Source organism: Panthera pardus, unplaced genomic scaffold, assembly GCF_024362965.1.
Source record: "Panthera pardus isolate Hobbes unplaced genomic scaffold, ASM2436296v1 HiC_scaffold_6, whole genome shotgun sequence".
NCBI lineage: Eukaryota > Metazoa > Chordata > Mammalia > Carnivora > Felidae > Panthera > Panthera pardus.
Window position 1 is genome coordinate 92793595 of NW_026526991.1, and position 10706 is coordinate 92804300.

Sequence of the window (10706 nt, forward strand, 5' to 3'; positions counted from 1 at the left end):
ACAGGCAGACTATCAAGAAATTTTAATTACATGGAGTAGTAATTAAGGAATCACCATTGGCATTAGCCGCATCTATACATGGTGATTACTTCTAATTCTCCCAACAGCCATTGTTTTCTTGTCAACAGGAAGACACCATTCAGAGGGAAGGACACATGCGTTGGGGAGAAGGCTTTGTGCTGGTTTATGACATTACTGACCGAGGAAGTTTTGAGGAAGTGCTGCCACTTAAGAACATCCTGGATGAGGTCAAGAAGCCCAAGAATGTGACTCTCATCTTGGTTGGAAACAAAGCTGACTTGGACCACTCCAGACAGGTTAGTACAGAAGAAGGGGAGAAGCTGGCCACCGAACTGGCATGTGCTTTTTATGAGTGTTCTGCCTGCACTGGAGAAGGGAACATCACCGAGATATTCTATGAGCTGTGTCGAGAGGTGCGTCGCAGGAGGATGGTCCAGGGCAAGACGAGGCGACGCAGCTCCACCACGCATGTCAAGCAAGCCATTAACAAGATGCTCACCAAAATCAGTAGTTAAGGCAGCACTGTTCTTGCAAAGCCCCTACGGAGGTGAGTCAGGTTATTGGAAACACTTTCTTGCCCTCTTCCCCCCCACCCCTTTTCCCAAAAAATAAAAGAAAATACTCCATTCCTTGTGCTGACTCTGGGAAATGCCTGGGCTTCCCATTGTTCCCAGGCTTCCTGGATGTTGAGAAGTCATAGGGTGTTTTATGCAATTTTAGTGCTGACAATGTCTCCCTTTCCTGCTTGAATAAGATACACTCTATTGCAGTTTGAACCTGTAATCACCAGAGATTCTGAAATGGCTGGGCTCATATTACACTATTTTTAGGCATCTTCACCTTGCTTCAATAGGTTGGAAGCTTTCAAAGGCATTTTTAAGTTCCATTCTTTGTCAAAGACTGCAAATGATCATCTTAAACGTCTAAAGTAATGGAAGATCCCGTAAAAACCCAGGAAGAGTAGCTGAGGTAGTGGAGCAGGGAATAGAGCCCTGGTTCCTTTTTGAAAAGAGGATTTTCTGAATGATCTCCAATTGTCTAGTTTTTCTTTAACCCATATTTTGTCCTTAAACCCAAACGTGTTCTCACAGTTTTCCACCGTGGTAGAGTTCCATTTCAGTTTGAGCGGGCTCTCTCAATGGGCCATTGATCATCGTACTCTGATTCTTCTTGTGTGGCTTCAGTAAGATTTCAGCATAAGAGAGGCAGAATTGATCTTCAGAGCCTGCTGGGCCATTTCTCACAAAGCCCAGGGCAATGTGAAGACTTTAGGAGGCTTTTCACCAAACCCTGACTTTATTGAATGCTACTAAAGGATTTAGATTAGAGATGTCCCATTCATTTGTCTCTCTGCTTGTCATCTTAGCAGAAAGACAACAGTGCAAAAAACAGGAAAAGTAAGAATGAAGCTGAACCAACCTTCATTGGGGGAGCCAACGCTCTAATGCCAGTAAGAAAAATTAGCCTCTGATTCATTAAATTGGCTACGTGACTTCTTCTAATTTTTAGGATAAGTTGATTCACTTAGAATTCAGAAAAGAATGAGTGATTGAAATTCACTATATCTGAATAAATGTGTATAAAACAAGATTCTTATATTGTGAAGGTAAGGTCTATAACTGATAAAACTTTATGAATCTTTTTTCCCTATTATGCCCCCATATATCAAAATTTGGGCACTTTATTTTAGAAGAAAATATATATCTTTTACATATGTGTGTATTTATAAATGCATAAGTATATGTATAAAAATTTGTAAGAGTTGAAGGCTTTAATTCACCAATGCATTTGGACAATTTGGTGTAACTATTTTATGTGATATAATAAAAAGCATAATTTTCACATTCTGTCACATCCAAGCAGTCTTTGTTGTGATAACATGAAAAGTTTGTAATTTTAGGAAAGGCTTGAAAAGACAATCGAATTGCAGGGTCGATGCAGCAGTGAATGTGATATACAAAACAAGCTCCTGTTCATAATAGTAGCTATTGTTTTAGAATGCTTAGGTGTTATTTTACACACTTTATGTATTATCAAATCCTCAAATACCTTATGCAAGAGATATTACAATGATCACAATTGCAGGGATGAAGATATTGAGCCCTGAGAAAAAATGACGGCACAGCTATTTAGTGGGTAGAGTCAGGATTTGAACCCAGAGAGGCAGTGACACTGTAGAGCCCATACTATTATCCACTATGGAATATTAGTAAAATGACATATAGCTCTTATTCTGGAGCTGTGGGAATTAAGACACAGGAAGGAGAAAATGTAGGGAAGACTTGCTTCATTTATGATTTCGTTCATTCATTAGGAAATATTTATATAGAAGCTGGGCATATAACTTGACACAATTTAGTCCATTTGCTAGTGTCTTAGCTGAACACTGAAGAATACGTACAAGCAACCCAGGAAAGAGATGGTGAAAATATTCTAGCCAGAAGGAATAGAATGGAACCAAAAATACGAAGACATGAAAGGTGATAGTGAGTGTAGTCATTAAAAACAGTTGAGAGATCCACATATATCATTCTTCAGGAACAAAAGGGAAGGGAGAGCAGAGGGAAGGAATTAAAAGAAAGAAAAAAATAGGCATTTGGAAGTAAGAAAAAATGTCAAAAATTCATAAAACTGCAAGATTAGGTAACTACACGTGAAAGGACCAAGTAGGTAGACTAGCTGTGATTCGTTTGTGGTAATGTCCATCTAGACAGGATATGGAAAAGGAAAGGAGAGTAAAATTATTTTCTAAATGTTGTCATCTTCTAGGATCACAACTCTTTCACTCTCTCATACCTATGCTTGCAGATGGACCTCAGTCGGTTCTTATAAGGAGCAAGCTCCTAAGGAGATGTAGTGAAATACCTGGGTGCCATTTTGGGTCAGACGCTGAGGAAGTGAAATTCATAGTCAACAACACCAGCAACTTCCCTAGACATACACATACAAATCCAGACCTGTTGAAAATTCAAAGAACCACTGGCATACATCCCAACTGGTAATTATAGAAGAACATGAGATTGCACAAATATAAATTAGTTATTCCTTTCCTGCCTCAGGCTTCTTCACAAATGAAGGTTATAAATAAGTTGGGTTTTTTAACAGGATATTTTAATGATGGAAACCTGTGTGTTCTTGAATAATAATGGGTTGTTACCACCACGCTACCACTACCAACATTTGCTGTTTGTAGTTGTTTTTCTTTTCTTTCAAAATTCAAAAAACTTTATTTCTAAATACTGTGTTTGTGTTCACATGCCTCACAGCACTAAGGGAAGGAACCAATAATTCAGGATCTTCCTTTTAAATAACATGTGTAATACTTACACATACATAGACAAACACAACATTTTGGGTTCCAAATATAGTACCAACCAAGAATTCTTATTAAAGCCAGCCTGTGCCCACCTTGAAGATGGTAAGAAAGCGGTCAGTTCATTGGGCCAAATTTAATCAGAGTAAAGTTGTCCTGAGCTAACAACTTATTGGGAGATTCTGAGGGCAAAAAAAAAAAAAAAAAAAAAATGTCATAAATTAATTTTACCCATAGATTTGAAATGCTATGTTTAGCATACATACCTGTCTATTTTTGGACTGTCCATTCTGTTTCATTGGTCTATCTATTCATGCTCTAGAGCCATGATATTTTAAAATTGAGCCTGATAATATGTTAAAGTAGCTCTGGTTGGGTGATCAAAATTAAGAATGATTTTTTTGGTTTGGATATTACTATACAACTGTTTGTTCTAAAATGGAATTTGAAGGAAATTTTGCTGTTTAAGCTTGGAACCCAATGCCCATTTTTTTCAGCTTTATTGAGATATAATTGACATATAACATTGTGTAAGTTTAAGGTATACAACACGGCGATTTGATACATGTGCATGTTGTGAAACGATTACCACAATAAGGTTCATTAACATATTGATCACCTCACAAAATTGCTTTTTTTTTTTCCATTGTGAGAGTATTCAAGATTTACTCTTAACAACTTTCAAGTATATAATACAGTATTGTTAACTATAGTCACCATGCTGAATATCAGATCTTACTCATCTTATAACTGGAAGTTGGAGACTTTGACCAACATCTCCCCATTTCCCCAACCCCATACCTGGGAACCATCATTCTATAATCTGTTTCTATGACTTTCTTTTAGTTTCTAAAGACAAGTGAGATCATACGGAATATGCCTTTCTCTAACTGATTTATTTCATTTACCCTGATGCTCTCAAAGTCTTCCCATGTTGTCAGAAAGGACTGGATTTCTTTCTTTTTTCCTGACTGAATAGTATTCAAGTGTGTGTGTGTGTATGTATCTATCTCACTTTGTTAAAAATCTATTTATCCACTGATGAACACTTAAGTTGTTGCCACATCTTGGTTATTGTAAATAATGCTGCAATGAACATGGGGGTGTAGCTATCTTCTTGAGATGGTGATTTCATTGCCTTTTGATATATACCCAGAAGTGGGATTACTGGATCATATGATAGACCTATTTGAAATTTACTAAGGAAATTCCATACTGTTTTCCATATGGATTGTACAAATTTGCATTCTCACCAACAGTGTACTAGGGGATTCTTCTCCACATCTTCATCAATACTTGTTGTCTCTTGTCTTTTGGATAATACCATTCTAACAAGTGTGAAGTGATACCTCATTGTGGCTTTCATTTCCATTTCCCTGATGATGAGTGATGATGAGCATCTTTTCATATGCCTGTTGGCCATCTGCAGCTTTTTTGGAAAAATGTCTATTCAGGCCCTTTAGCCATTTTTGATTTGAATTATTTTTGCTATTGAGCTGTATGAGTTTCTTATATATGTTGGATGTTAACCCTTTATTTGATACATGGTTTGCAAATATTTTTCCCATTCCATAGGTTGCTTCTTCTTTTTGTTGATTATTTCTTTTGCTGTATAGAGACTTTAGTTTCATGTACACCCACTTTATTTTTGCTTTTGTTGCTTGTGCTTTTTGTGTCATATCCAAAATTTCATTGCCAAGATCAATGTCAAGGAGTTTTCTCTGTGTTTTCATCTAGGACTTGAATGGTTTCATGTCTTGCCCTTAAGTTTTTAATCCATGTGAAGCTATTTTTATAAGTGGTGTAAAACAGGGGTCCAATTTCATTCTTTTTTTTTAACTTTATTGATTTTGAGAGAGAGAGAGAGAGAGAGAGAGAGAGAGAAAGGGACGGTATGAGAGGGAAGGAGAGAGAGAATTCCAACCAGGCTCTGCACTGTCCACTGCATCTGGCCTAGAGCCCAATGCAGGGCTCTATCACAAACCGCAAGCTCATGACCTGAGCTGAAATCAAGAGTCAGATGCTTAAACAACTGCGCCATCCAGGCACCCCCCAATTTCATTCTTTTACATGTGAATATCTGCTTTTTTCAACACTATTTATTAAAAAGACTACTGCATTTAGGGCCCTTTTAGGATCTCTGGGGGCCCAGATTAGAATTTATCCTGCCTTGTTCACAGCTCCTTGTGATACAAGTAGGAGGGAGTTGATGCCTAGTATAGGGCCTTTTCAGGACTCCAGGAGTACAGATGGGAGTGTCTCTTGCAGGGTCCCTGTAGCAGCAAAACTGGATGGGCTGGAGACCAGTTACAGGGCCTTTTCAGAATCTAGTCTAACCAGATGTGGTGGGCTTTACCTCCAGGGACTCCTGGACCACAGCTGCCAGGGGCTAGAGCTAGTTCACAGGCTTGTCAGTGTCCACAGCTAAAACTGAGGTCTGTATAGACATACCCAAAACATGAGTTAGTGGGACTCCTCCTGGGTCCCTTAGTGCATGGTGCTGGTGAAAAACCCAAACGCAAATGGGGCTGTAGCTGAGTTCTCACAGGTATGAAGCCTGTTGCTTTATCTGTAGTTGGGACCACAGTTGGCAATTTAGCCACCTGGTTGTGAGGCTGCCTTCTCAAAATGGCTCTTCTCAGCCTTGGATTGCCTATGGTTTCAGAATCTCCTACCTAGGTCTCAAATTTCCCACAAGTACTTTTGTCCATGGATAAATGCCAAATGATTGTTGTTGAGGGGAGGATACGTGTGAGGGAGGTCTTATGCAGCCATCTTGATTGGCCAATCCTAAACAAGTTGAGACTACTAGTTACTTGGAAGCCGAGCTTCGTGTTCATGAATGTGAATGAAGAAAGATTTACTTAGCTTCAGTAGGGCTGGATTTTTATTTTCAGTGTTAAAAGTATACAATTCATCTGGCCATGATGGAGTAACAGCTACCAGATTTACCCTTAAGTATTAACAACTAGAAACGATCAGACGAAATATATGAAGCAATGGCTTTCAGATTTGAAAAAGCATTACAGTGATCCCTGACAGAAGGGGAAAACATGAGGTAACTATAATCGTGCCAGCTTACTGCCAAACGGCAGGTTGCAGGAAGTAACACGTACCCAAACACACCTTGGCAGTCTTACTGAGTTGAGGAGACAAAAATCAGTTTGAGGAGGCCAAGCTGATAAGGATCTGCAGGATAGAATTTTTGGAAGGAAAGGAGCTATAGAGCAAAACCTCTAGAGATCTTTAGAAGGGTTCTCTTTAGTCTTTAGCTGAGTATAGATCTTTGTATGGTGAGAAAAACTTATTCAAGGGTGGAGGGAAAAAAATACCAAAAAGCAATAGGTCAAATCTTGGGGGGCATACATAAAGTTGAGAATAGTTTGTATTTCCACTGACCAGAGTGGAAAGACCTTGTAATACTTAGGGCATCAGATAATACACAAGACCTTAAAAAGATATCACATTAGTTATGAATCTAAACTAGTCCTAGACCAGGCTGCTAAGTATTTGCCCAACAAAGCTCAAAAGCAAGTCTGAAAATTTTCAAACTGAGTCAAAGTAACTTGATTTTGTGATAGAAAAATACCCAATACACTATAAAAAGATATGTTAAAATAAAGTCCTGCACCCAACTGACAAAAGTTACAATGTTGGCACCCTGTTGAAAAGTACCAGGAATGCTAAGAAACAGGAAAATATGACCCATAAATAGGAACAGAACAAGAAATGACAGAGAATTCAGGACAGGTATTATAAATATGCTTTATGTGTTCAGGGTATGGAAAGACATGAGCATAATAAGGACAGAAATGAAAGATATAAACAAGGCCTAAATATAATTTTTAGAGTGGAAAATATAATATCTAAAATAATGAAATACCGAGTTGGATTAACATTAGATTAGACCCTAAAGAAATGACCAGTGAACTTGATGACACTAGAAACAACCCAAAATGAAGCAAAGAAGGCAAAAAGACTAAAAAGTCAATAATGAAGAAAAGACCAATGGTCTGTGAGACAAAATCAATCTCACACGCATATAATTGGATTCCTGGAAACAAAGGAGAGGTATAAGGGGCCCTCAGGAATAAAAAGTGGAGGAAGCAGCACTAAGGAACATCAAAATCAAATTTCTTAAAAGCAATGACGAACAGAAAAATTTTCAAGTAGCCAAGGGTGGGTGGGAAGATGGAAACACATGTGTACAGTGGGTAAGAGAGAAGAGTGATAAAATGTAACTATATTATTCGAAGGTAGGCAGTGATGAGTTGAATGAGTATATTGTAAATGTTGGAACAACTTGTTAAACTACAGACCTATAGTCCTCAGGAACATAGAAACAAAAATCCTTACCAAAATTTAGTAATTGTGAAGTTGGCTTAATATTCAAAAGTCAATTAATGTAATTCAAAATTTTAACAAATTAAGATACAATTTTATAATAATCTCAGAGGAGTCACAATCTCAAAAGTATTTTTATAAACTCCAATACCAAATCATGATGTAAAAAAACAAAACCCAAGATATTTCCCAGGAAACTAGGACCAGAAGAAAACTTCCTCACTCTGAAAAAGCTTATCTTCAAAATTTTCAAAGCTAACATCATGCTCAATGTTGAAAGACTGAAAGCTTTTCCCCAAGAGAGGGAACAAGACAAGTAAGCATGCTCTCATCACATATATTCAACATTATACTGTAGGTTCTAGACAGTGCAATAAGATAAGGGAATGGAGAAGTGAATGGTTTTTATTTGCAGATGAAATGATCATTTGTATAGAAAATCCTAAGGAATCTACAAATAATTGCAGACATATGCATGTCCATGGGTTGGAAGACTCAATATTGTTAAGATGTTAACTTTTTTCTAACTTGATTTATAGATTCAACAAAATGCCAGTCAAAATTTTAACAGTCTATTTTCTAAGGAGGACAAGCTGATTGTAAAACTGATATTGAACTGCAAAGGACCTAGAATAGTCAAAATAACTTATCAAGCAAATAATAGATCAAGCAAAAGTAGAACCACCCTGTAAGACTGATTGATTTTTGACAAAGGTAGCAAGATAATTCAGTTAAAAAAAATACTGTTTTCAACAAACAATGCTACAACAATTGCATATCTGTCAGCAAAATAAATAAATAAATATCAACTCATACTTCATATTATACACAAAATTTAAATTCTAAATGTATCTTGAGCTATATAAAAGAGCTAACACTATAAAACTTTCAGTAGAAAACAGAAGAAAATTTCTGTGGCCTTGAGTTAGGCAAGGATCTCTTAGAACACGAAAAGCAGAAATAAAATGAAAATTAAAAGGTTATTATTTTATAAAAGGCTTTCAGAAAATGCAACAGCAAGCCAGATAGAAAAATGTGCAGAAAATACATATCTCACCAAGAAAGTATATCCAGAACATACAAACTCTTAGAACTCAATAGTAAGGCAAATATTCTGCAAATGTTTTGAATAGATAATTCACCAAAGAAGGTCTACAAATGGAAAACTATTGCATGAAAAGATGCTGAACACCCTCAGACATTAGGGAAATACAAATGAAAAGTATAATGCATTACTTATACACACCCGCTAGAATGGCTAAAATTCAAAAAAAGATTGACGATACATATATGGGTAAAGGTGACTACCTCCTGGAATGTCACCAGTGGGGATGCAAGATAGTACAGCCAACCTGGAAAACAGGATGGCAGTTATTATAAAGTTCAACATATACTTAACATATGATTCAGCAATCCTTTCTTATGCCCTAAGGCAAATGAAAATCTATGTCCACATAAAGACCTGTCTGCCAACATTTACGGCAGCTTTATTCATAACTGCCCAAAAAATCCCCCCACAGACTTGGCAACAACTCAACTTTCTATCAATGAGTCAATGAATAAACAAATTATGGTGTACCTGTGCTGTGAAAAACCACTACACGCGGAAAGTGGCAAACGGCTACGTGATTCTCAAAGCATTATGCTACGTAAAAGAAGCCAGACACAAGATACCACATATGATAAGATTCCACCTATACTATACAAAATCGAGAAAAGGAAAATGACAGTAAAAGCAGATTTGTGGTCACCAGAATCTGAAGGTAACAACCTGGACTAGAGCATACTGAGGGACTCAAGGGAACTTTCTAGGGTGATGGAAATCTGCTATATTATAAATGTAGCAGTAGTTATAGGATTGTATATACTTTCTAAAATGCATCAATACATAAATGTGAAATTGGTTTATTTATTAAATATAAATGGTATCTAAAAAATGCAGATTAGAAAAAGAAACATATCTTTCATTTGGGAATTCAACAAGGAGGTCAAGTCAAAGAAAGTCTTCCTGAAATCTATTTAAAACAAGTGTTCAACATCTGAGAATAGGTTTTTGATATGCATCTGTTTCACTCTTGATAAACTGTCAGTATTTTATTTTAAAATAATACTTTCATTTAAATTCCCCATGCTCCTATACCATTTCAGGCTCCCCGGTTGGAGTACCTCCAGTCAATAGAGACTCATCACCAATGAATGTTCCATTCTACTCTACTGAATCCAAACACTGCATTTTATTTTTCCTTAGGAACTCTGAAGGAGTGTCTGGATTTCCTGAGTCTGGGAGTGTGTGTATGTGCATGTGTCTGTCTACTCTTTACATGTTTTATGAGAGAAGAAAATTATTTGGTTTATTCTATGAAGGAGTAGTTTTAAGAATAAAAACCTCACTATTTAGTAACCCAGGGAAGTAAGTGCTTGACATTACTCCTCGACATTCCTTTATGATTTATGAGAGCCTATAAACATTGTCATAAACATGTTTGTTCTGTCATTCTCTCCATCTCCCCGCTGTTTGGGAAAGCGGGGGCTTACTATGAAAAGCAAGGTACGGCATTGAAACAAATACAGGATATTGATTGATTTTATCCCCTGAGCTTTTGAGTCAATCTATACCCTGGTAGTGTCCAACTTGCAATTTACATTCCTAACATTTGCTTATAAATTGGCTTTTTGGAATGCTGAATGCAATTTCCCTGGAAAGTCAAGTTATAAATCATACTTAGATTCCCTGGCTAGTCCACAGCAGCCTGTTTAATCCATAGCAGCACGATTCTCAGTGAGAAATACATTCAACATAATATTTCAAGAAGGACAAATACCTTTTCAGAATGTCCCAACTCTCCTGCCTCTCTCTTACACATTGTGGTTCTCCCTCACTCCCAACCTCCTTGAACCCTTAACTATATATACCTTCTTTGGGGGATGGGCAAATTAGGATTAAAAAAATAGGATTGATAACACAAACACAGTTAACTGGTAATATTTCAAACCACGTAGAAAAGTGAAAGAAAAAATCTTATAGAGT

General features: G+C 37.0%; 1 protein-coding gene across 1 annotated transcript in view; it reads left to right on the forward strand.

Annotated features, from left to right (window-relative positions):
* The window catches only part of RERG (RAS like estrogen regulated growth inhibitor), a 116476-nt gene extending 114613 nt beyond the window's left edge, over positions 1–1863 (forward strand). Inside the window, exon 5 of the mRNA XM_019452078.2 lies at positions 129–1863. Within this exon, the coding sequence (XP_019307623.1) occupies positions 129–536 (408 nt within the window). The 3' untranslated portion in view covers positions 537–1863. The remainder of the gene's footprint in view (positions 1–128) is intronic.
* The last annotated feature ends 8843 nt before the right edge of the window (positions 1864–10706 follow it).